The sequence below is a fragment of the Nipponia nippon genome, unplaced genomic scaffold, assembly GCF_047370975.1.
Source record: "Nipponia nippon isolate SJK-2023a ecotype South Korea unplaced genomic scaffold, ASM4737097v1 scaffold_11, whole genome shotgun sequence".
Taxonomy (NCBI): Eukaryota; Metazoa; Chordata; class Aves; order Pelecaniformes; family Threskiornithidae; genus Nipponia; species Nipponia nippon.
Window position 1 is genome coordinate 24,256,172 of NW_028262302.1, and position 26,418 is coordinate 24,282,589.

The following is a 26,418-nucleotide window of genomic DNA, read 5'->3' on the forward strand; positions in this document are numbered from 1 at the left end:
TACTCTTTTACCCTAGTACAGCAATGTGCTCATTCCCTTCTAGCCTTTTTCCTTTTGGGAAAGGTAAGCTAGTTTCTTTGCTTGAAGAAATAAAGTTTGAAAGCTGGGAAGAAAGAAGGACTGGGAATCCTCTGATCTTCCATCAGGAATGTCATTACATTTAGCTTAGATTTTTTTAAAATGTTTTAACAGCTAACTAATTGCCTAAAATTCAAATTGTGTTGATTTACCTATTCCGGGATAAAAAAGAAAAATAAATGCATTTTGAACCACAGTAGATTTTCTGCCACATTTAAGAACAGCTGGTTGAGACTGGGGTATTTTTGATTTGGAAAGAAACTGCTTAGCTGCCTTTTTCCTACTTACACTGACCTCAAACCTTTCTGACAGCTTCGTACGTGGTGGCTTGATGCTGTTTCCAAGCCCAATTTGAAGATCCCCAAAAGAAGACAAGAGTCTCTTTGCAGTTCCCAGTTTGCTTTCTTTAGCAGGCTCTTCTTTCCAAGGTTAGCTTTAGCGTCATCCAGTATTTCAGGAAAAAAAGAGGTGTCCTGTGGAATTTTTTGCTCCCTTCACGTAGAGGCAAGCATCCCACCACATGTCCTGCCCTTTCTACTGCACCAGATGTCTGTGACGTTTAAAGATACGTTTTTGGAGCTTGTCCCTCTCCATAACCTATTGTTTAATAAGTGCCACTGGAAATACAGCAGCAAAACTTAACAGTGGGATCTGAAGTTGAGGAGGTGAAGCAGGGAGGATGCAGTGACTCTCAGGCATGACTGCCACACCACAATGGAGAAGTTTAGTAAAAAGGGTAAAAAAGAAAGGGTTTGATGCGTTAATCAAAAGATGGGGGGGGAGGTAGAGTAGGCAAATCTAGGTTTCAGAGCAAGGGTGGGAAATGAGTAGAAGAATTCAAATTGCGTTCAAATTGGGTGGAACAGAGGGAATTGGGGAGCGGAGGTCCTGGCAATGCTGTCCCGACAGATCAGTCACACCGTATTTGCTTGTGCACAGATGTTTTTATATGGCTACTGCTCACTTGAAAGAAATGAAGATGTTGCCGTCCACCCGCCAATTACCAGGAGGCAAATTTCCCGGTATCTGGAGCAGAACTCAGCAGGGACATAGAATCATAGAACGCCAGGTTGGAAGGGACCTCAAGGATCATCTGGTCCAACCTTTCTAGGCAAGAAAATAGTTAGAAATAATAATAAATAATGGAAATATAATAACATATAATAAAAATATAAATATATAAATATAATAAAATAATAATAAATAATAGAAATATAGTTAGAATATTTTTTAAACAGAGCACCAAACATTTTCTGTCCAGTAACTTTTCTACACAAAGAGAAAACGTCTTTCACAAAGCATATAAATCTCCCCCAGACTCTTAGATTTTAAAAGAAAAAGGAAGAAGGTATGGTTTATACTACAGGAAAACAAGAAAACAGTCTGCACAGCTTTGCAAAAGCTGGCACTACTTTTAAACCACACCACCCTAAGGAAAGCCCTGAAGATTTCAGAGCTGGGGGGGGAGAAGCGGTAAGTATTTGACAAATAGGGTCTGGTTCACCTCTCGAGCTAGTTTTATATCAGCATTCACAGGCTGATTGTAATGGAGCTGCTCCTGATTTGCATCTGTTCAAATGGAAGCAGAACCAGACCTTTTCCTTACAGCGGGTGCCTGCGGCCAGCTGGCAGCGACAGCAGCCCTGGCACCCAGGCTGGAAGAGCTGCTCCTGCAACAGCTCCCGGGGAGGCAGAGGTTTTAAACGTGCGCCTAACTTTAAGCAGAGGAGTTCAGGTGACCTCAGTGTGACTTGTTGGACCAAAACCCAAGGACGGGAAGGAGGAGGTGCTGAAAACAGGCTGGGAAAAAAAAAAAAAAAATTGATTTTTCCACAGTGGAATAATGTCCTCTGGGAGAAGCACTGCTGGTTGTGCCAACTACGGCAGGAGCGTGCAGCACACCGGGATGTGCTCCGCAGGGCACTCTCCTGCCCTAGGCAAACAGCGATTTTCCATCTCTCGTTTCCTTCTACGATCCTTTCTAGCCTGTAGCAGCATGTGAGATTAGCAGAGGCAGAAGCAATAGGTGGAGAAATTCCTTCCAGGATTTTACAGTCCATACCTTTAAAAGACAGTGTCCGAGTAATGAAAAGGCTGGCCGGGGAGAAAGGCGGCTGGGTCAAGAGCAGGGAAGAGCTCGCACAGAAATCGGCGGGCGGTGTCACCGCACTGACTCATCTCCTCCTCGGGGCTCCGGCACAGGAGCAGCACGGCAGAGCTGGGCCCCTCAATAAAATGATAAAAAAGAGGGCTCCAGCCCCAAATCTGCCTCCTGTTGCCTCCCCCTCGCAGCTGCTCTCGCTGGGAGAGGGAGGAATCCTCCAAAAAAGAAATAGTTGATGGCTTCACGGGAGGCTGGCATTTTACATGTTACCTTGCACGTTGCGGTTATAATTTGTGGGCAAAATGCAGCCACCTTCCACTGTGTCACACAGCATTTCGTAGTCTGTTTTCCCCAAAACCCAGCCGCTGAGAACATGGGGAAAAAATGTTCAGAAACCATTGTATACATGAAAAGGGGGTTTAGGGGGTTTTTTGGTTTCTTTCGCTCAGAGGGACGGGGCAAAACTTCGAAGCGCTTTCCCGGAGAGCCCGACCCGGGGACAACCGGGGGACGATGCTCAGCGGGGCGCGACGCCGCCACCGCGCATCCCGCTGGGCTCCGCTCCCTTCCGCGCCGCTCCGCGCCGCTCCGCCCCCCCGACCCCCCCCTCCCGGCCCGGCCCGGCCCGGCCCGGCGGGGCGGGCGCGCAGGCGCAAGGGGCGCGGGCGGCGGCGCTCGGCGGCGCGGAGCGCGGCGCGGCCCCAGTCCGCGCTGCAGCCGCCGCGGGGGCGCCACTACCATGAGCGGCCGCGGCCGCCCCTGCGCGACTCACGGGCACCGGGCGCACCAGCCGCCGCCGGCCCCCCCCCGCCGCCGCCGCCGCCGCCGCTGCCGCGCACCCCCGGCCCCCGAGCCCGGCGCTGCAGGATGCCGGGGGGCAAGAGAGGGCTGGTGGCACCGCAGAACACCTTCCTGGAGAACATCGTCCGGCGCTCGAGCGGTGAGAGATCCCCGCCATCCATCCATCCATCCATCCCTCCCTCCCTCCCTCCGTCCCTCGGTATCCGTCCCTCGGTATCCGTCCCTCCGTCCCCGCGGCGGCTCCTCGGGGCGCGGAGCTGCCGCGCCCGCTGCCACGCTGGTGGGGCCGTGCCAAAGCGGCGCCTTCAAGGAACGGGGGCTGCCCGGGGCGAGGGGCTGCCGTGCCCCGCCGGGCTCCGCCGCAGCCGGCCGCCGCGGTCCGTTCCCTCTTCCCCCTCACTTCTTACCTCGTAACGGTGCGCTGAATTTGTAGCTTCTTTTTGTTCTTGTTTTTTGGTGAGCCGCTTCTGAAAATAAGTAGTCGTCATTTACATTTCTAATACCCTCTCTGCTCGTCGGGTCGTTTTTTTCCTTCTTCTTGTTCTTTAGTTCTCTAATAATTGGGCTTGCAACCGTTTTCATTCAGGGTTTCAAAGTCTTTGCAATTCTGTGACACTTTAAAGTCTGTGGTGAAGGTACCGGGAAAGAGGATGAGAGAGTGACTGTGATTTGGAGGATGGTAATCCTGTGGCTGAGCAAATATGTAAAGAACTGTCTGCAGTTGCTCATCTACGGCTCCTCTGTTAGGTGAATATTTACAGGACTGGTTCAGGACTGCATGGCCATCAAATTATTCCTTGCTGATGGAGTTAATTTTACCCTTTCATCCAGTGCAAAGCACTGATCAAGAGTACTGTGTACAGCTCCATTAAAGTTACGATGTGTTACAGACCACCGTCTCTCTTGGTGTGTTAATGTAGATGCTGCTTTAGGCAAGTCTTGTCCTAGTTACCTTCCTTTTTTACGCAACCTTTGCGCTGGTGCATAACTACTGAAACATCTGAATGTTTGTACAAATGAAGGCCAGTCAGAGACCTGGACTTTGCATCTGCTAAGAGATTTCTCCTCGGATAGCCCAAGCTCGGGGCGACCCTGCCGTCCCAAAGCACTGCTGTGCCAGCGTGCGTCTGGGGACGTGAGTGGGAAAGGTGGGCAGAGCAGAGCACTGAGAGAAGTTGCCACATGTATAATTAATCGAGACACTAATGATGTGATGTGAGATCGTGCTGAAAAGTGTTCCCTTCCACCTTTCTGTTGCACAATTCTGGATTTACCTCACGTTCATACTAACGTGGTCTGGTGTGCTGGCTTGAAGTTGAGTTTGATGGCAGGTAGTAAATTAGTGATTCATTGACTTCCCCAGGAGCGGGAGTGGGATGAGGACCTAGAATTTGTTTTAAAATGTTTTACGTTAAAGTGCCAGCCTTGTATTAAGCCATCAACCCTTTTTGGGGGGCTTCTTCCCTCTCGTGTCGTTCTGTGTTCGGCAGCTGACTCTGTGTCAAGCTCTGTAGCTGCAGGATCGCTAAGAGCTAGTTTCCCGCAATAGTGTATTTATTTACCAGAATATTAAATGCAAGCTTAATTAATAGGGGTTTATATAGCACTTTCCCTCTGACAATTTCAAAGTGCTGGGTAGAATTTAATTACACTTCACAGCTCCTTGTGGAAGAGGACACCCAGAGGCATGCCCAACCTGTTCTTACAGCTGTGGCATGAACGAGGGCTCGGGGCATCACGGTTGTGTTCCCAAGGTCATGCGGCAAGTCGGTGGCAGGGCTGGGCACAGGGTTTGGGATTGCCATGCTTTTGTATCGTGCTCTAATTAAATCACGTCCTGCCTGGTGAAAGCTCAGTAAAGCTTTGAGACGTGAAAAACTGAAGGAGCTCAGAAGGCTTTCAAACATTATACTTTAAAAGCACGTATCCCTCTCCAGTTTTTAACCTGGTCTAATTTGGGAGCATAAATCATGCTGATCTGGTCATTCATTCTGCTTTTTCTCTGCCACTGGTGATGCCTAATCGTGATGCTGCAGAGGCAAATCTGCCCCATTGGACAACAAAGCGAAAAGTGGATTGGGAATTTGTTTTTAACTCATATAAGTGGTCAGTGCTGTGCACTGAAACATGATTTAGTTCTTATTTTTGTTATCCAGGACATAACCTTATTTGTCCTATATAGAAATAGTAATTTTCTTTGGATTCAGCACTATTTAATCCGAACTTAATGGTATCCAGTAGAGCAAATCTGGTTCAAGTGTCTCCTGCCAGTGCTCGGTAGAAGGCAAGGATTTGGTCTGCTGACTGCGTGCTGGGTTTTGTTTTTATACTTGGATTCACCAGTTTCCAAGAGATTTTTTTCATTGACAAGTTGAGGAATGGGATGAAGGAAAGACTGATGATTGTTTTTTTGAAATACATCTTCAGCATCCTCAAAAAAAGCCCTTCTATCGCCTTTCCTGGTTAGAGAACACTCTCTTTTGAGATTTCTCACACTTACACAATCCCTTTGCACTTCTTGACCATAAATCTTTTCTTAACAACCAGGAGAAGGTTTGTAGATAGAGGTAATATCTTCTCTTAGGCAACAGGTATGACTGGAAGAATTAGACAGGTATTTTGGCCGATAGGCTCTTGTTCAGGTGAAATGGAAGCAATGGTTTCAAAATGAAATGTAGCTGGAGACAAATTACTCAGAGTTGCCAGAGATGGATCTGAATAACAAAACTTATAGACAAAATTGCCGTAATTTTAAAATGTGGAAAGTCAGAACTGACATGGTGGGAAAATGGCGTGCAGACTTAGTGTGGTGGCCAGCCTGGTGTTAAAAGCAATCATGCATTCAATTTTCAGCATTGTTTACGCATTTTCTGTTTTTCCTTTTCACCCCAGCTTTGGCTACAAATCAGGTTAAAATTGTGGGAGAAGCGCTGACGGTGAGTCAGTGGAGAGCAAAGCGTCAGAGCGCCATGCAGGAAGGAACGGGGTGGCTGCGGCTCTTCTGTCCTCTGCGTGGAGGGGTGGGGTTTCTGGGCTGCCGTGCTGGACGTTCCCCTCCTGGCCACCGTGTTTGGGAAAGATGGAACAACCGCCAGAATTGATGCGGGGAGGGGGGGTCCCATGGTGCCCCACTGCCCCGGGGAACCTCTCTTTTGGAGGTGACTTTACACGTTGGAGCTTTTGAAGTATTTCAGAGCGGCGGCATACTTTGCTTTTTGGACAGCATCAGGTTGCAGGTGGTTCCCAAAGCATTTTGTGGTGGATGGTGCCCCTCAAGCTGCTTTGCGGGTTCTTTGCCCACACCGCGGCCGTGCTCAGCTCCAGGAGAGACAAAGTCTGCGGGGAGAAGCGAGGTCTGTCGTTAGACCAGCTGCTGCGGCTGGTAAAAAGGGACGAGTCCTCTATTGTCAGGGTAATCTCAGTGCGCTCTCTGAAATCTTTTTTTTTTTTTTTTTTTTTTCTTTTAAAACATACTGAAACTACATCCAGTAAAGGTCTTATCTGAGGCTCACAAAGATTGATACGATCTCGCTACAGCCTTGACTGTGCCCTGGATCTTAAGAACACCAGGTGTTTTGCTAGCAGAAAGAAGAAGCGTTTTGTAAGAGCACTGGGTTAAATCACATTAAGGTGACTGCCTTTTACTGCCATTAGTATTTCGGACTTTTAATAAGGGCCTTCCTTAGGGCAATGTTCTCTCCTAAGATGTTCTCAGCAGTCTGTGCCCGTTATTACTAATATTATTGGTTACTTCTCCAGTGCATTCAGAGCTCCTGCTGATGCTGACCTCGGCTCAGCATCGTGGAGGTGCAATGGGTACAGAATTGGGCAAGTCTCTAGAGCAGGGCTGGCCTTTGTGGACCTGGCTGGTGTGCAGAGCGATCCGGCCAGTTGAGCCACACGCACAGGGGCAGAGAAATGTCTCTGTCTTGTCTGTCCATCTTCACCCTTCACATATTCTAGCAGCAAAAGCATTAAGCTTATGTTAGTGACATAATTTGCTTTTATGGTAGAGGATGAGTTTGGGAAAAGGTTAACTCTGGGACTTTGCAGCAATATGCAATAAAGAGTGCTAACAGTCTGGAAGAGGGGCTTAATCTAGTGAAAAGACTATATACAGTCTTATCTATGTGATGAGAGTCATTATTATTGGTTATCGTTTCTGTTGCAATAACTCTTAGAAGCTTCCTTGGGAAAATGGGTCTTTCAGGTCTTTCACAAATGTATTTTGACGCTTGGGCTGAAATCTTGGCTCTGTAAGGTTTACATGGGAATTTTACTGTGAGCTTTAATGAAGCTAGTATTTAATTCCTGGCCTTTTTCAGCTTTGTGACACATTCCTACAAAGCAGTTCCTTCCGACGGAGCTTCACGCCCTGCTGGGTCCCAGTGACTTTGATGGACAAAAGGGTCAGCCCTGTTCATGGGGTGACTGTGTTGTCAAGGCAGGCTACCCAGGAAGGAGAAGGGAAATGAGTGTCACATCTGTAGTGCTAAGACACCTTTTTCATTTTTATTACATTGGTATTATAGATAAAATAAAGTGCCTGTTGTCTCTTCTGTCCTTCTTACTAGCCCATGTAGTGTACCCGATGTCTTACAGGCAGGGTGACAAAACATTGTTGTTCTCATGGGACATGATACATGTAGGCTTCTCTCCCCTAAACTAAAACAAGCTGCATTTTCATCTGATCCAAATCAAGTTATGCACACTGCAGAGACAAAGTTCTTTAAAGCAAGTTACTTCAAGTTTACAGGATGTCTGTCATTGGGATCCTCAGAAAAAAAATGCGGACCTCAGCAGTTCCCTAAATCTCTGCATAAAGACCCTATAAACCATGGGGCGAAAGTTTCCATCCCTCAGCTCAGTTGACTGCAGAGAAGCTACTGAAGGGATGACCAAGGAGCTTATGTCGTTAGGGCTTTCTTTGGCATTCGAAGGCACAGGGTTTGCAGTTTCTACGACTGCAGGGGGCCTGCTGATACGTAAATCTATGGATTTTTACACTAAGAAGCATTACTAGATGACGTTTGTGAGGAGTTTTCAATTGCAAGCTCCCCGCTTTCCTTACTTTTCAAGTTGGTTTGCTGAATGTAGAAAGATTAAGCATATCTTCCTGCTGTTGATGAAATCAGGGGAGTTTTACACAGTCTAAAATTTTTGTGGTTTTTTGTTTGTTTGTTTTTTTAAATGGTTGTGGCAGCCCTATACCATTGTATTAATTTAGAAACCCAAATAATGCCATATCGTTAGCTAAAGGAATAGCTGGATTTCCTTGAGGTCTGATCAGCTGCTTTGTAAATTGTGGGTCTTCTCTTTCTAATATTTCTTTCTGTGCGCGCTGCTGGCGGTGGGATGGGGCGGCGGGAGGGACGGTCTTCTCTTCTGGGGGATGCTTGAGCGCTGCTGAGCGCTTGCCACAAGAGGTCACTGCAAGAGTTGTTGCATTCCCAGGTTAATGTTTAAATCTGAGAGAGCAGAGAACAATGAAATTATTGATTTTTTTTTTTTTTTTTTAGAGTAAATATCCAGGTTTTTTTATTGCTGTTGGAAGGAGTATATAGCCAAAGAATAAAAAGAATAATGTCAGGAAGTTAAGTGAGCTGTAGAAATATATTTAATTAGCCTGTTTAACAGGGTACTGTTTGGTGGTTAACTGGGATTTTAAGTTCTTCCCCTGGAGAGCTAAGGGAATAGTATTTTGTGGTTTGATAAAATTAAATAATAGAAGAAGATTTTGGAGTTAGCACTCTAATGACCTGTTTTTCAGGGGGAAAAAAAAAAAAAAAATCTGTTACTTGTTTAATTAGCACCCTGAGTGACTGGCTGTTTTAAATGCCAAGCCCTGTGTAAGCCAGCCAGCCGGGGCCCGATCCTGCACCCGCGGGTGGCAGCGGGAGGGGGTCTGACTGCTGGCTGGTGAATAGCCCCATAAGAGGCTGGCCGAAGCAGCACCTCGGTGCAGGGCTGGGATCCGTCCTGCTGGTAGTTTTGCTTCAGCCACTTGTACAAAGAGGGGGGCATGGGAGAGGCAGACGATTCTCTGCCCAAACAGGTTTTTTTGAGATGCAGCCAGGCTCTGTGAAACTGCAGCCAGGACTAGGTTCGGGCTGAGTGTTTGCAAGAGGAGCCCCCGTGTCTGCTACTGTTACCACAATTTTCTCATCTGGGAATGTGAAGCAAGCGCTCTCATTTGTATAAAGCTAGAAATCTGATTTTTGGTTGCTCCCCAAGGTTGCCTGTGTGCCTTTAGCGAGAGCTACGGTGTGCTCCAGTTTAAATTTAGTCTCACTACATCTGTGTTGTGTTCCTCATAATTTTAATAGAGAACAGATTCAGCGGCGGCCTTTAGAAGATAACTGGGATAGGTGAGGATTAGTTTAACTCTAGGATAGATGAATGTGTGAGGGAGAACCTGTGGTCAGAATTGTATGAAACGTCATTTCGTGAGCAACTCATGGGGATGCTCTCTTGTCCTTATTGACTGAAAACTCTGGAGTCAATGACGTTGTGCCACAATAAAGGCGGGGGACTACTCTCTTTGTGGGCTTTCGCGTTCAGAATGGTTAAAGTTAATTTTTTAAGTTTTCAGGAGGTAAATCCCAGGTGGACTCTAACCTTTCTTCTTGAGCTTGCTTGCTAAATTGCTGAAAGCTGCTGTGTTCCCAGCTAAGTGACTTACACGTGGATTTAATATTGCAGCCAATGCTGGATTATTTATCTTTTGGTTTATTTGAGGAGCACTTCTTTGGGGCAGGAAATAGATCATTTTAGTGTAGTCAGTATGGTGGCATCTTGCTCTGGGTTTAGCCCTCTTTGCATTTTCATAATATGAGTATTAACTAAAAACAACAGTGGTACAGAAAGGTGATGTAAAGAGTTAGTCCTTTGAGAGATTTTTTTTTTCAGGCAAGCAACGCTTAATGTGCTGGATAAATTGGATGACACTGATGTTTTGCATGCTTTCAAGACACTGGGGAAATAATAGCTTTGTTAGAAAACAGCAATGTGGTTTTATAGTAAGGAGTACAAAGTGCTGGTGGAGGTTGCCGCTTGAAGCAGAGCGGTTTGCGTGCAGCTGACCCCGGAGCTGGAGGGATGTCGGTGCCCCTTGAGGCTGATTTCAGAGGGCAGCGCCCTCCAAAAGGGTTTGGGATTTTCTGTTGTATTCTGTGGGGATGCAGTACATCTTGAGCCTGTGGTTGGAGTCACTGTAAATAACACCAGTAGAAATGTGCGTTACCAGGGCCAAGACTTGCTCAGGAGAGCTAAAAGAAAATAAAAAAAAAGAGAACATTTTTTAGGACCCCCCTGCCCAACACACACAAAGAGGAGCCCCATGAGTTTTCCAAGAAGATCTAAACGAGACTGCAGCAATATGCTGACCCTGTGTAGTTATAAGGAGAGTCAGCTGACAGCCGTTTAAGTGGTTTGGGGCTTTTATAAGACAGCGTTAGCAAAAAAGGCAAATTCCAGACGTTTCACAGACCCTGTCAGGTCCGGGCTGCATTTGCTCTGCAATGGAAGGGCGGTAATTCTGAAGGACAGCTCTGTGTAAAGTTGCTTGAGTTAGGAGTTTATTGCTAGATGGGAATAAATTCCACTGCTTCTTTTTATTATTATAATTATTATTACTTGTGTTCTGCTACTGCTTCATTTTTTTAAAACATCTTTTCAATGGTGACTTTTCTAAAAACATTAGTTGCCTGTTTTCTTGCAATGAGCTGGAATTCCAAAATGTTGATTTAAACAATTTTGGTTACAAGTGGTACCCAAGCATTCTTGAGAAAAGATGATTAGGGACAATGTTTCTCACTTGGCTAAGCGTATCTCCTGGAATGATTTAGCTGTTCTTGCTCTCCTGTCATTATATAACATGAATTTTACACTGCTTTGGGCATTTTGTTGGTTAAAAAAAAATGCTTGCACACTGTGGTCTTTTTTTTTTTTTTTTTTTTTTTAAAAAACAACACAAGGCTCAGCACTGTGTTGAGTATGAGCTGCTGCAAGATAGGGTAAGATTAAAGGCTTGCTGCTCTACAGCATAGGCTGCCTTTATACAAAAGAGCCTTTTTACAAAACGGAAGCGCAGCAACAGCAAACACAGTGCCTTTAATAATTGTTTTCCTCAATTGTGTTTTCCAACCTGAAATTTTGCTAACTGTACGCCTCTAATACCCCAATTCCTTGCCATCGGTATTAAACCTTGTAAATAGGAGAGTTATATTAGCTAATAAAAAGCCTGCTGACTTCCAAAGAGGAATCTAGCAACTCAGAGGCAGGTGACTCTGGCTGAGCCCTGCTTCCCTGCTCTCTTATAGACAGACACTGGTGTTAGATGTGTCTAGTCAAAGAACTTACACAACCTACAGATTTGTGATTTGGGCTCTCTACAAAATATCAGAAAGGGGGATGAATGGAGAAAATGATTGGTGGAGGCAATGACATCAAGACAAGCTTAGAAATAATAAAAATTGACTTTTATCTCTAAGGAAATGGGAAGTAGAAATGGATTTTCAGTGCATCGGAGAAATCCAAGCAAAGATGAATGCATTACCAGACATTTTGGGCCAATCATCATGCAAGTTTTGAAGTTAGCTGCATGTTAATGTTTTCAGAGTATGAGATATCACCACATGGTAATCTGGATCACAGTTGCATAGAGTTTCATATACGGGATCAGACCATTGGTCTGTCAGATTTACTGTCCTGCTTTCAGCAATGGCCAATGTCTAGCAGACCAGAGGAGAAGTTCCCAGCCTCCGTGGTAAAATACTTGTGAGATTGGGTGCTGCTGCACATGGAGAGAGAAGATTTTTTCCTTTCTGGGCTACAGCACAGATATTGCACAGGTTTTAGTTACCAGTGTCTTACTGCAGAATGCGAGCTGTATTTATGCATTGCCATCTGTAACTTTGGCTATCCTTGGCAATCCCTGTTGTGATACTATGCTTTCAGTGAAGTCGTGGTATTCTTAAAAACTGAGTAAATTCAGGTGTTGTGGTATAGGTGTAGTGGCTGAATTTGGTGTTGTCCAGCTAAACTCTGTTAAGAAATACTTATTCTTGAGAATACCTCCAATATAATATATTCTTTAAAAAAAACTAGCTTGCAGAATATAGCTCTTGTGTATTGAATCCCACAGGAAGACAGCTGTGGAGATCCCAGTGCTGGTGTCCTTGCTATGCTCATCACCCTGCAATTTGCAGACCTTTTATTGGCTCCTTTTTCTTCTGAAGAAGGCGCAAAACACCAATCTTATCTGTTGAAGACTAGAGCAGGCAAGGAGAGCTTGCCTCTCCCATGAAGGGAGTCTGAGCCTGGGTCTGTCTTGCAGAAGGCATCTGCTCTGTGGGGGCAGTCCTTGGTGTGTGGCATTGCAGGGCTCATGCCCGTGCTTTAGAAAAGACTGATTGTATAGAAGTCCTTTGGCTCACTCAAAAAAAGATCTTTTGTATGAACTAGCCAATGTGGATTGTGGGCCATCAGGGGAAGGGGAGGACCAGGAATGAACCTGGGATTTGATGATGGAGGTGCACTCAGTGCTTGCCTGCAGCAACGCTGGCGGGGTACATCCCTGGGCTGCCATCGGGTGAGTAGCTTTGGTCTGGGTGCGTTTCCTCCCTGTTGTGTGCAATGACTATGGACCTATCTCAGGAAGGAGCAAGTCAGTTGGCAGCCTGTACGCAGGTCTGTAGCACACTTGTCTTTCACTATACCTGATCTGCTTGAATGAAGACTTGGCTTGTGTGAAGGGGCTGCTCCGGGACTTGACCACAGAGTCACAGGGCAGAGGGAGACATCAAGGTGCCCTTGGCTGAGGGTCCTTACTTTGGAGCTGCTGGCAAAGGAGGCCAGGAGGAACACACAGCCAGTTGTGTTTGGAAGGGGACAGACTCGTCTTTGGTGTTAGGCTGCCCTATGGCAACTGGAGATGGAGAGGAAATGAGTTTTTTCCAACCCTTGTCTCTTACACCAGGTTCAAGCAGCCAGCTGGAAATCAAACAGAGTGGAATTTGCCATAGTCTGATGGAAATCTTAACCCAAGACACAACTGTGATTGACCTTTCTTATTGAGGAAACCATGTAACTGAGTTGTAGAAATATGGAAGTCAGGCATGCAGATGGATTTAGTGCAGGACTGGCTGTTAGGACCCAACCTGAGGGCAGGTAACTGCAGAAATGGACTTTCATGAGTGGTGGTTAGTGGTGATGACACGATGTAAAGCAGTCTCTTCTCCAACTACACAAAACTCCTAGAAACCCTAAAGTTGCATTCTCTAGGGAGTCTCTGTTGTTGACCAAGGTTAGGCTCCAAAACAGAGACATGTTAAAGAATATACAAGGGGTCAGAGCAGAGGACTCAAAGCAAAAACTCCTCCGTGTCCCTTTGCACTCTGCAATTTTAAGAAATTATGGCCAGATAAAAGAGGTTTTCTCAAAGTGTCCCATCATCCAGTGCACAGTTTGGATGTTTACAGCTGGGTATGGACTGGCTAATGTAAAGTTAAATCTGCCTGGAGTTTTGATCTGGAGAAATTGTAGAAATAGGGAAGAGTTAATATGTGTCTTCGTTGGTGAAAATAACATGACTCCTGATAAAACATAGGGTAGGCTTGTGTTCCTGTGGATGCTGAGACTTGGGTACACAATAAAACCCAAGGGTCAGATGCTGACCCGATCTTCCTTAAATTTTATCAAGCTGCTCACTGAGCAGCAGCGTTCGTGAATCATGGATTCCTGTGGCTTTGTGCCTGCAGTTAGATTTATTGGTTTCTAACAAGATGCAAACATTGATTCAAGATTTTTCTTTAGTTGGAATAGGACACACACATACATATTCATGTGCTGAGCATGGATGAATAAGCCTTATTTGCTTAGGAGACAAGGGTAAAAAAGAAGTCAATTAAGTAAAGGAAAATTCATAGGGACAAAAGAAAACATATTCTACTATCTGGTCTAGTTTCTAGTACATATACTATATATCTGATCTAACCTTACAAATACTAGTATCTACCAAGTGTCTATTTTTTCTGATTTTATGAGATTGTTTTAAACTATCAGTAGTTTGGCTTTATGTTTTGTTCCCTCCCAAGTTTCTGGTGGATTTGATTTAGTGAATGCCTTATCAAGTATATTGAGACCCTCAGGTGTAAAGAAGTGTCAAATCCATAGAAGACAACCATTAAATGCTGTATGTCAGCTGCTGGCTGCAACACGTATCTTCTGTTATGCACTTTGTGTCCTGAAGCAGTTACGTGGTGGGAATGCACAATCAAGATTATGTCTGTCGGACGGGGAGGCTTCGAAGCAGGGTTATCTGCTTTTGGACTGTGGTCCTGTGGGGAGGACCCAGATGTGCACAGTGTCCATGAGCGAGTTTGGTATTGCAGTCTCTCATCGCCCAGGTCCTGCCGGTTGTATCCAGATATGTGAGCAAAACTTTAGTGAAAGATAATGCTATAAAGAAATCTCTTTCCAAATCTAACCAGAGGACTTGTAATATTGGTTGTTTCCCTGTGCGATGGGAAATTAAGAATTGTTTATGCTCCCATCCTCTCCAGCTGCTGGGGTACGGTGGTGGTAGGGTGGCCACCATGGGGGGAGCCCAGAGGGTTTAGGCGGCTCCTGGTGTCTCCCCTTTTCCAAACTGGAGAAGATGCAAGATGTTTGGTGGACATCAATACGATGGGATGAGCTCCAGTGAACCCTTTGGTTTCCAGGGGGTTAGGATGTCCCCTGGGTTAGTATCTGTGCCCTGCTGAGGAAAGCTGGGCTGAGTCCCTGGTGCAGAATGGGCTGCGGAAAGCCAGGGAGGTTTTATGTAATGCTCAGGCTTTACTCGTGTCTCCTGCTGCTTGTAGCGAGGGCATCTCCCTTTGGGTAGGAAAGCAAATTTTTAAAGTTGGCATTTAGGCTTAAGAATGTTTGTGATGGATTCAAAGAAATTCTTTGAGCTTAAAAGTGTTAGATTTCACAAAATCTAAACTTCTATTTCTCACATTGGTTGGCTTTTAAATATTTTTAAATCTGCTTTTCTATAGAAAATCCAATAATCTCCAGATTATTTTTTTCCAAATTCATGCTTATAAAGAAGAAAGAAGGAAATACTATTTTTTCAGTACACTTTCCTTGTTCAACAGAATAACATTTGCATAATGTACAATCCAGTCACAGTTACAAATACTCTGAGAAGGGCTTGTGTAGCTCATGCAAACCCAGTGTCACTTTTATGTGAAAATGAATGTGTGCACCTGAGTATATGTCCGTAAGTAATTGGCATAACCATTCTTTGGCTATTACGAGGAAAATTTGTAAAAAATCTCCTTAATTTTTTTTCAACAAGAACTGCTGAAAGGAATGTTTCTTATAATTTCTATACAGCAGTGATTGTTAACAGTTATATTTTAATAGCTTTTTAGCATCAATGAATGGGACCAGTTAGTCCCATAGCTGCAGTCAAAATGAAATTGAAAACTTAAGAGTAAAAACAAAGAAAACTCTGAATATCATCACAGACTATAATTTGAGAACCTCTGCTAAGTGAGAATATTATTTCTGAAACAAAATTAGGAATGTTTACAGTGTCAATAAACATAAAATCCCACAACATTGTTTTTAAGGAAAAATGGGTATTTCCTTCTTTGGAAACGCCCTGCTAAAAGCGGGGATGGAAGAATCTTTCCAAACTAGTGAATAAAACTATTTTAGGACTAACTCGTAATGTGTTGGTGCCAGTCCGTGTGTATGAACTGTAGGCACTGACTGAAAGAACAGATGACTGAAGCAGTATTTAAACCTGAATTCAGCCTCCTAGAAATACTCCCTGCCCTTATTTTGTATTTACAGCAATGGATGCATGTTACTAGGATGAGCCAAACCCACCTATTTGCATTTGTAATAGACTGCCACTGAAATTCAGTACCTGCTTTGTGTTATTTCAACGTCTAAGTCCCTTTGGCACTCATCAGTTCCCCGATCGTGCTGAATTTCCACGTGGGTCACTTAATATCCGCACTCCCAGGCGTGATGTGGCTCGTGGTGTACCACAAGCTGTGGTGGGCACATCTCGCCCCTGCCCAGCGGCTCCTGGTGCTCTCTGTCCCTCATCCCAGGGATGCTGGCTGTGTCCCGCAAAACAGACTGGGACCTGCCAGGAGGAAAAACGTACTTGTCTTAAGCAAGAGAGTCGTCATCAGCGTTGGGCACACATGCAGTTCAGCATTTAAAACTCAGTTTGCAAGTTAATTTAAGGTTGATTTCAAGATACATATAAAGTGAAAATCAAAAGTGATACCTTGCCCAGATGTTGTGAATAAATGAATCCTTTCTAAATTGTTAAAGCATTGGTGCTTATGTCAGTATTCTGTGGTGCAAGAAGCTACTTATATTATCCTGTTTCATCACGATTTCTTTTTTGATACCCATTTTGATTTCAGTTCCCTCTGAAATTTCATGATAGAAGTTACCATTGTGAATAACTCTGCATCTGCTGTGTAACACACGGAGGATTTAAATAGATTGTGCCACTGACAACAGCCCTTTCTCTCTTTTTGTCTTTCTCTCTTCAGAATCCAGTTTTTTGTTGGGAAATGCCCAGATTGTGGACTGGCCCGTAGTTTATAGTAATGACGGTTTTTGTAAACTCTCTGGATATCATCGAGCTGACGTCATGCAGAAGAGTAGCACTTGCAGGTATGCTGACTGTTCGTTGCCACTCGGTGCACTTTTAAAATTATAAATCTGCTGGGAAGAACAATGAGGTTTTGGTGAAAGGATCGATGTAAGAAAAGCATTGTTTTGCAGAAATTAAAGTATTGAAACAGGCTTTAAATGAATGAAACCAGCAACTTATCAAGGACATGGTAAAGCACTTTTTGAAATTTATCCTGGCTAATATCAGTACAAATGTGCTCTAGCTAATAATCCAATAAAGAAAGTGGGGTTTTAGGTAATGTATTTCAAAGTCTTTTTTTACTAGATTTTTGTTAATGCTCCTGTTATCGTGCCAGGAGGCGGTGGGCTATTCTGTAGCTGATATTGGTCCCTGTTATTACACACACACACAGAGCACAGTAATGTGCAAACTGCATCTTTATTCCCAAGAGAGTGATTAGGCTGATGATATATTTACTCGAAGCATTGCAGCTTTATGGCTTTTTCCTTTTGTTGGTGATCTTTCAGGAGCAGGCAGCTGTGATTTATGGTTAGACATGCATCTGTGCCTTGTCTGATGCATCCTTTAAAAGGAGGTGCTTTGGGGAAAGACTAAATCCCTAATGCGTGTGCATGTGCGTATGTGCGTGAGCAAAGTAAACGACGGACAGAGGTAATAAGGAATGGCTGAGATACAAGTTTCTATGGTTTTCCCTTTATGCATTCAGGGAGCGACCAGCTCCAGGGCACTGGGAGGAGGGGGCTGCATGCCTACAGCGATGATTTTTGGGAGACGGGTGCTGCCAGACACTGATCATCAGCTGATGCTTCAGCTGGCAGGAGCAGGGCGGGCAGCGAGCCTGTCCTCGGATGTCAGTCATCGCTTATTACAAAAAACAACACATGCTGATGTGTAGTCACTGCTCTCATCTGCTGGGAAGGGGAGGAAACCTTGGGGGTCCAGGCTTGCTGTGTGCAGCCAGGTGTCCTCTAATGGGCAATGGAGAAGAGATGGGCATGTGCTGCTGAAATGAAATATTCATTCACACAGTAGCAACAGAGTCGATGTACTCAGTGGAGCTGAAAGGAACAGCCTTATCACAGCCATCCTGGTTATACCTACATGCTTTTCCCCTTTGCTCTCTGCTATCCTGTATATCGAACTGTGTAAGTTTGCTGTGTGCCAGCACTTTTGTAGTCTGTGCACATTAAAATAATTATAAATATAGAATGGGATTGTAGGAAAACGTTGAGGGAGTGAAGGTTTAGCAATACCTCTCTTATAATTATTCCCCTGTGCCTCAAATACTGAGGAGACTAAAAGGTTTATTACATCTGAGTGCTTTTTGTGAATGTGATGGGCTGTAGTTACAATTTGTAAGGATCCTGTTTTGACCACGTTCAAGTAGATCATACAGGTGAATCGTACAGATGCAAATTCAAGGAGGAATTATTGTGGAAAATGGAACTGGTAGCAAAGATTTTTTTTTTTTCTTTAATCTTCGTTCTATACATCCATCTCTGTATTTTGGAGAAGCCTCTTTATACTCAAAGCATGGCTAGTACTTCTTTTGTGTCTGGGTCTTAGCTGGTGGAGCTATATATGCAGTGTGATGTTTCCTGCTTCTTAGGAGACATCCCAGTCTTTGCAGATTAAAGGAGAGCTGGAGAGGTTTTCAGCGTGGTCTGATGTGCAGTGTGTAGCCTTCCAGAGCAGTGTTTTTGGAGCTGCTCTCTAATGAAGAGCTGTGCAGCTGTATGGAATGGAAAATAGTCTTGAAAGCCAATGGTGCCTGCTTAGGCTTATTCAGTAGAATGTCACTGGAGGTTTTTTGATGTCTGGGGCTGTTATTTATATTATTTTTTGAGTCAGGCTCTCAGTCCAGATTTGCTATGTTATGCCGAGATTATGTTACATTATGCATAAAAATTGCTTTATATATAATGTTTGCATTGCTGTTCTAAGACAAGTGCTCTGGGATAAGAGTGCTATGGTGCTACATCTTTATTGCAGGTTTTGGAAGGGTCTGTTTTTACAGCTTTTTGGTGCCAAAAATCCAAACAAAGAAAAATACACAGATAAAAACAATGTAAATGTAGCCCCTGATTCGAGTTATTGTTGTTACTGATCATGAGTGTGATAAAGGACAATTTATAAATTTTGCAGTATCTGGTCAGCTTGCCCCTGCCTAGAAGGTATAGTGCCTTCAAAGCAGCTTTCACCCATGCTTTTCTCCTGGGTAGTCCAGTGAGTATTCCCTATATCCTCTTTCTGTCTGTCGCACCCCATACCCTACAGTGGGGCTGCTCATAGGCCATCATTATATTCAGCCTCAGGTGGTCTTGGCTAATACTGATCACCGGGAGGCGTGGATAAACTGAAGGCACTGGAGGTGTGAGCAATTTTTGTTCCAGCTTGGGCAATGAGTTAGCCTCAGTTACAAGCTGGTAATCCCTTTGATTTTACACTTCTCTCATCTTTTTAATCAGCAGCAATGTGCCCATTGGCAGGAAAATCACTTAGAAATACCTCAGTGCAAGTGCCAGCCTCCCTAGTTTCACGGGCAGTATATAGAAGGCACAGCGTATGTAGGGGTCAGGCTATGTGAATATTGTGTGATGGGAATCAATGTGTGTTCTTTCTGGGTGCACATGGCGCCCGAAGTTCCATGTGTACCTGGGGCTGATATATAGAATAATTGGTATAAGTGAGTGCTAAAATGCACAGGATTTTTAGGTGGAAGAACTTGTGTGCTGGTGAAGCATTGCTGTGCTAAATGAAAATGAGCTGACAGTCCAGGAGAAACAGAGCATCTGCAATTACGACACCTCTAACCTTCAGTTAACCATGGAAAAACCCCTGCCTGGAGGTGCCCTGACAGATCAACCAGCATGCAGGAAAACCACTTGTTTCATGCCCAGTTGCCCACAGTCACGACAATGTATGTCTTTGTGAATACGTTGAAAGAATAAACAGTTATAAAACATTAAAACCCAGTTTAATGTTGCAAGTAATATCAGTGGTTTCTAATCTTGTTGCTTATCAGTTAAGCTCTGTATTCCCATCAAGCCTTTGAAAGAGCAGGCACCCTTTGAGTGGCTGGTTGGTACACCTACCCTGGCATTTTACACTTGGCATTTGCTCCAGGCTTTGCCTTGCTTACCCTTCCTTGCACCTGAGAGCCTTGTGCCGGGCTGGGTGTAGCTGGTTGCTGGTTTTGTTTCCAAAGAGGAAACCTGCTCTTAGGCCCTGTTTGTGTGCTGCCTTCCGCTGTACAGGGGGATGCAATTGGATCTCCTTGCTGAAGCGGTTGTTTACAGGTAGTGTTTCTACTGAAATGCTTGCAGTGCTCCAGTCAGCATCTCTGCTCTCCCTTGTTTTGATTTACTGCCATTGCAAGTGGGATTAAAAAAAGTCTGCAAATGAAATCCTGGCTCCAGTGAAGCTAATGGCAAAATTCCCACTGTGGTCAAAGAAATGGGATTTTGCATGGTGGGTACAGCATGCTGGACTTGAAAAAAGTTAGATTTGATACTGGGATGTCATCTCCGTGACATGATTTTTGTGTATGTGAGAAGGCCTCTTTGCACTGCCAAAGCTGTGCAAAGAAACTTTGCTGAGCACGCCGGTGGGACCCTGGGAGCTGCACCATTTCCCCTCAGAAATGGTGCCTGCTCTTTAACTTGCAAAGTTTTGAAGCTATTGATGTGTATCTGTAGTTGCTGTTCCTGCTGGGTAGATGTTTGTCCGTTGTAATTGATGCCTTTTCATCCTGTGCTTTTGGATGAGAGCTGTAAATTGGATGCAGGATCATATACTTTCTGTGCTTCACCTGTCCTCTATCCTGGATAATTCCTCACAAAAAGCTGTTAAATACCGCCCTGGCACGTGCTGCAGACCTGGAGCTGTTCTGATGCCACTGCTCTGGATCCTGACAAAGGACAGAAGAGCACGATATAAAACTTCAGATGGGGCTTTTCTGTGCCAAGGGATGCTTTCAAAGGGAGGCGGGAGCCCAGGCACCTTAAATGACAAATGGTCTGTTTCAGAGATGGGGAAATTATCTAAGATTGTGCCCTTCTCTGAGTATTTCAGTAAGTCTTGTTTCTCTTTGATAAGTCTATTTTCTAGGTAGTAAGATTCCCAGTAGCAGTGTGGTTTTGATATTTATGTCTTGTACAGTTTGCACTGAAGGCACTCGACAAGCACTAAATAACAAAAAACATGAGGCAGAAAAAGACAGAGTGATTGACTGAAGAAGTAGGAGTCCTTCCATGTGTACAAAATAGGACAAACTAAATTAAATTAAACCTGTGATAAGCAAAGATCTTATATAACTTATACAGTGAGTGGCTTTGAGGTTTCTTTGGTGCTGTTAAAAATCGCCTTCTGAAAAATGTTTTTATTATTCCACAAGCCTTTAAAATGTCTCTTTATATGTGAAAATAATGTAAGATTTGAGTATTACAGGTTTACTGCAATAATAAGCTGCCTTTAATTTAAAACATAAAGTTGATTGATTGTATTCAGCAGCGCTAACTGGTATCGTCCACCGCTCAGAACACCAAGTACGATTTGACATTTTAACACTAATTAATGATGACTTTCTGTATTATAAGCCATGTAAAGTCAAGCGCTTTAACAAAGTCTTGTTATTTTTTCCTTCAGGGCTAAGAGAAACATTGTTTTAAATCTCAAGAAAACAAAAAAAGATAATTGAATTGCACAACAGGCTGTGTGAGAACTACCAGCTCTTATTTTGTGTTGCAGACAGGGGAACAATCTGCTTTACCTCATCAGTGCTTTAAAAAAGGCATAGATTAAAAAAAAAAAAAATCAAATTCTCTTTGTTGTCAACTCATGTATAAATGTATAAAAGGTTATCAGCTGAAATCGGGAAGGAAAGGCAGGTCATTTGAGAATGAGCAGCAGGCTGTGTTTTGCATTTCCTAAAGACGGCCGTGTATGTTAATGATAAGCAGTACCTTAACGAAGCCTTGTGCCCTGGTGAAGCCGTTTCCTGACGTCAGTCGCTGTAGTGGCATCTCCGTTACATTGCTGTCCCAACCGTAACAGTTAGAACATGTCATTTATCAATACCTCTCCCTGTGTTACTAGTGAAGAAGCGCCTGTGGTGACATACAGATGTTGTAGTTACTCTGATGCTCCGCATCTGCCTCTGTCACCCATGCTGGGCAGCAGCTTATTCTGGGAGCAGCCCCATTACTGCCCTTTGTTGGCTGTGTAAAGAAAAGATTCACGGTCTGGCCTTCATTGAGTATTTTAATGCTTGCCGAGTCACTAACCACTATGCTGTTTTATTGTTTCTTTCAGAACAGCAGACATAAAAAAAATATGTTTATTGAACCTTTAGAGGTCTGTTGATCAATAAAAGAGAAGCTGCACTGAAACCACAGAGGCACTGATAGCTTGTCTTTTCTCTTTCATATTCTTAGGGTTGTCTGTTGTAGGTTTCAGCTGAAGCTCAAACTCTTTGTGAACAAAGAAAATGGGGAAGAAAAAAGTCTGATCAATTAAAAGTATATTCATCTAAGTGTCTGAAACCTTTTATCCCATGTGCCATTTTCCTTCAGTTCTGTAACTGGGGATTTGCACAGAGTGGTCTTCGCTTATTTTTAATCCAGGGAAGAATGACAATGAAAGCCTGGCCGTTTCCTTACAAAGGCTTTCAAAAGTAAGGTCGGGGGGTTGGGTTTGCTTACACCAGCTGAAAGTCTGACCTGGAAGAGAGTGCAATGATGAGATGGTCAAGTGGCAAGAAATAGCAGAGTTAAAATTACGTTTTTATATTCTCAGTCTGGAGAGGGATGAGTCTCCAAAAGCATTTTAATGTTTTCCATATTTTTACTGAAATATTAAAGAAATGCAATATACAATAAGGAAAATGAGGGTGAATTTGGTTATATTTGGTAGTTGTGCAGACGTAGCTACACTGAGACAACTCATACACTTGCTTTCTGTGCTGATTTTTCAGAGAATTAGTCATCATTTCTTATTGGTTAAAACCCCCCTCCTTTTGTAATCGGTATTTTTGTAATTGGTAAAAGGATTCCAATTATCTTATTGTCCCGAATGCATCTTGACAAGATTAGATTTGTAGCCATTGATTCAGCCAACAGCCTTTACCTGTAGTAGCTTCCATTCCTCCTCCAGAAGCCTTTTCAAGAGGACTGAACAAAATTTGGGAGGTTTTAGAGGTTTTGTTCACTTTTCTTTGTTTTGACAGCAATATTCTCATGGCCTGCAGCTGTGGCAATAATGGTTTTATAGGCTATCAGCTCTTCTTCTAACCTTCTATAGTTCTATCCTTAAAGATACGCTCAGAAAAACACTTAATGAAACATTACAGTGGATTTATTTGCTGTCATTTACAGTAAAAAGGTGGCCGCGGTTACTCACTATTGTAGGTTTCCTTGTAACACTAAATATTTAAATGAAGTGTAAATCATAATTAAACTTTGGTAAATGACAGTTAATAGCATCTCCAGTGTTAATACCGTTTAAGATGACTGTAACAAAGTTGTTGCTTGTCTAGAAAAAAAAGAAACATTTGTTCTTTTTCAGTTTTATGTATGGTGAACTGACAGACAAGAAGACCATTGAAAAAGTCAGACAGACTTTTGACAACTATGAGTCAAACTGCTTTGAAATTCTTCTCTACAAGAAAAACAGTATGTATATATTTGTGTATGGTGTTGGGAGCGATAATGCATATTTAAAGTATATAATACACTAAAATAAATTTTCATTTTGACATATGGGTAAATTTGGGGCAAGATTTGGAGAAGAAATGGGTATTTTGGTCGCCACAGCTCAGGAAAAGAGCTCTTTTTTCAGGACGAGTGTTCAGATTGCCAAGAATAGTTGTTCCCTGCTGTCTCTAGTCTGACTCCTTCTTTCCAAAATATATTTAGTTTTGAGGATTGTTTCCCTGAAGGGAAACTGACTGGGTTAAGTGAAAAGAAATCCTGAATGAGGTTCCTCACATCCCTCAGGAAACACCCCCATGTCTCCACAAGTGAGAACCCAGACCCTGGTTGCCGTGAGTGGATGCTCCCAGCAGTGCCTCTGCGGTGTGTAAACCAACATGTCTGAGCTCTAGTGAGAGTACTACATTTGGTGCATAACCCATGGATTAATCAGAAAACCAGGGAATTTTGTAACTTAAGGAGATGTAGGACGTAAGTCCCTTCGTCTTGGTGGCATTGGGTTTACCGGAGGTTGCCAGAACCAGGGAAGATTTTCTTCAGTTTGTCTTAACCATGAGTCACTCCAGTCACATTTTCTGTCCTGCCATGTATGTGGGTAGGACTTCTTGCTTAGTATGTGCTATAACGTTGATAAGGCAAACCTGCACAGTTGTGTGGTCTCACACTGGGCTTGTGTAGTGTGGACGTGTGTCCTGGGCTGGTGGTTGAAATTCCTGCTGTCGTCAGTGGAGATGAGCAGCCTCCTCCACTGGCACAGGCCATCGTCCCAAGGTAGAAAGCTGAAACTGTCAGATGGAACGTGCTCCAGAAAAGCTGGTTCCTCTACACTGAGCAGACCGAGTCTAGTTGGCTGGGTCTGTGGCCATGTCAAACACAAGCCAAGAGCAATCTCAACGATGTTTTTTTTGGCTTGGCTTTCCTTGCCCAGGACATGATGCAGCTCCTGTGGGATCGGGGAGCTTTCCCCCTGGTTCAGCTGCCAGGAGCCCAGCAGCTGAGGCCATGCTCCCCCCGGGTGGACTTTGGTGCTGGCACAGAGCACCGTGCTGGGGTGAGGCTGGAGGTTTCCTCTGCATGTCGTGGCTGAGGGAAGGCAACGGTGTGCCTCGGGAAAGAGCTAACTATGCCTGACTGCACCGTTTCACTGCAAACTCCCAAAAACCTTTCATGACATTGAAAAGAGCATCCTGGATACCTCGTCTTCTTGAAACAAACTCACATGCTTTATGCTTTATTTCCACTTTCCCTTTTTAGACTAAATCTTCCTGTATGTGCACTTAAACAGTAAGAAATGTCTTTAGATTTCTCCAGTTCTGCCTGCTTCAAAGCATTCTAGCCAATACTTTAATTAAAAAGAGAAGCAAGAGCGGCTCTGAAGTCCAGCTGTTTCTGCAGGTGCCCAGGAGAGCCCTCCAAATGACCTCTTTTTGGTTCCTCAGCATATGGATGTGTCTGTTCTCTAGATTTTCTGCTTCTCTGCCTGTTTCCTATGCAGGTCACCTGGACATCCCCTCACATTAGGGGAATTACCCAACACAAGTCTGTCCTGGGAATCTTTGCAGGTGGTGGTGCCCAGCACCGCCATGCCCTGTGTCCATGTGATTTCCGAAGAGGATCCCAGAGACCCACTGCTCTCCCTGACCCTGGCTTCTCTTATTAGTTGGGCTGGCAGCTCCTGCTTTAGCACGGGCCGGTCTTGAACTAAATTCCTTTCCATTTTATTTAAGTATAAAAAGAGGAAAGCCTTCTCTTGGTGACTTTTCTGTAACAAGCCAGTCGCTTTTTGCTTTGGGTTGTCGATTGCCTGCTGCAGCTTGATGATGCTTCAGAGATTTATTGAGCTGCAGTTGCTTTAATAAAATCTTCACCTTTGCCCAGATCTCCAAGCGTACACTTTCCATAAGTTATGCATGATTACAGGAGGACTTTATGGAAAAGTCCTCATATTTCTTTTTAGGCTTGAGTCAGTTCCCATCCATAACATCTGTTGCCAGCTTCCTTTTCTATCACCCAAAGCCCAGAACTTCAACCTCTTGCTAACACTAATAGGCTCACCTTTTGGCTCCAGTTCGGCATCTGGTTTGCTCAGGGTTTGCTTCCATTTCTCATACTCTGAGCCTTGCAGAAGAAGGTTCTTCAAGAAACTGCCTGCTTATCCTTCTTATCCTTCAGGCTGAATATTGGAGCAGATAGAGAAGTAAAGAATAGAATCTCTTGGTATGAATGAATATACTTTGCATATTCATATATATGAATATACTTCTGCAAAATGTAGACAGTTACTCTGTGGAAGGGCTTGTGTTTATCACCTGCAGAGACCCTGCATATTGCCTTCCTTCTGCATGGTGCTTGCAGTGCACTCGGAGCTCCCTCCCACCCACATTTTCAAACTGTACATCCAGAGGTGCCATGTATTTTTCATGGTGTGGCAAGCTTTTCTTTCTCACCCATTCCTTTATACTTTTGGCAGAGGGAGATTTTGAGATTTTCGGGTTGCTTTCCCATCCTTCTTTCCTTTGGCACAGAGATGATCTTCAAGAGCTGTTGTGCTCAGGCAGCATCCACATGACTGCCGACTTCACATGCCCCTATGGCATTTTAACCCAGCTAGCAGGTTTCAGGTTCAGACCTGGAAGTTTGCTACAAATTTCTTCTGCTTTACTGCATCCCCTTATCTATTCCTTAGCTCTACCCACCCAGCTATTCAGCAACCATGTAGGCATGCATATATATGTATATGTGGGTAATACTCAGGAAACATCTTTGCCTGCTTTTGCCCAGATTGCTGCTTCTACAGCAGGAGCCACCTTGCCTCTGTCTTTGATTTTTATCAGCGCTGTTGTCCAGGTTATTTTGCCTACTTACTTTCAGAGCTTTTCAAAGGGTGCTGATGAGTTGCCCAGTATAAGTACAAGTACAGTGTTACTCCAGAGAGCTGCAGCACTCTGTTTTAGAAGTTATGAAAAGAGTCTTTTGTCTTGGGTTAGCAGCCGGGAATTGAGATAATCAAGTAATCAACATAATGGCTCTGGAATTATCACAAAAAG

The 26,418-nt window shown here is 44.0% G+C and overlaps 1 protein-coding gene across 1 annotated transcript in view; it reads left to right on the forward strand.

Annotated features, from left to right (window-relative positions):
* The first annotated feature begins 3,000 nt into the window (after positions 1 to 3,000).
* KCNH5 (potassium voltage-gated channel subfamily H member 5) overlaps positions 3,001 to 26,418 on the forward strand; it is a 174,007-nt gene continuing 150,589 nt past the window's right edge. Inside the window, exons 1-3 of the mRNA XM_087747952.1 lie at positions 3,001 to 3,122; positions 16,555 to 16,678; positions 23,226 to 23,332. Coding sequence (XP_087604078.1) covers positions 3,050 to 3,122; positions 16,555 to 16,678; positions 23,226 to 23,332 — 304 coding nt within the window. The 5' untranslated portion in view covers positions 3,001 to 3,049. The remainder of the gene's footprint in view (positions 3,123 to 16,554; positions 16,679 to 23,225; positions 23,333 to 26,418) is intronic.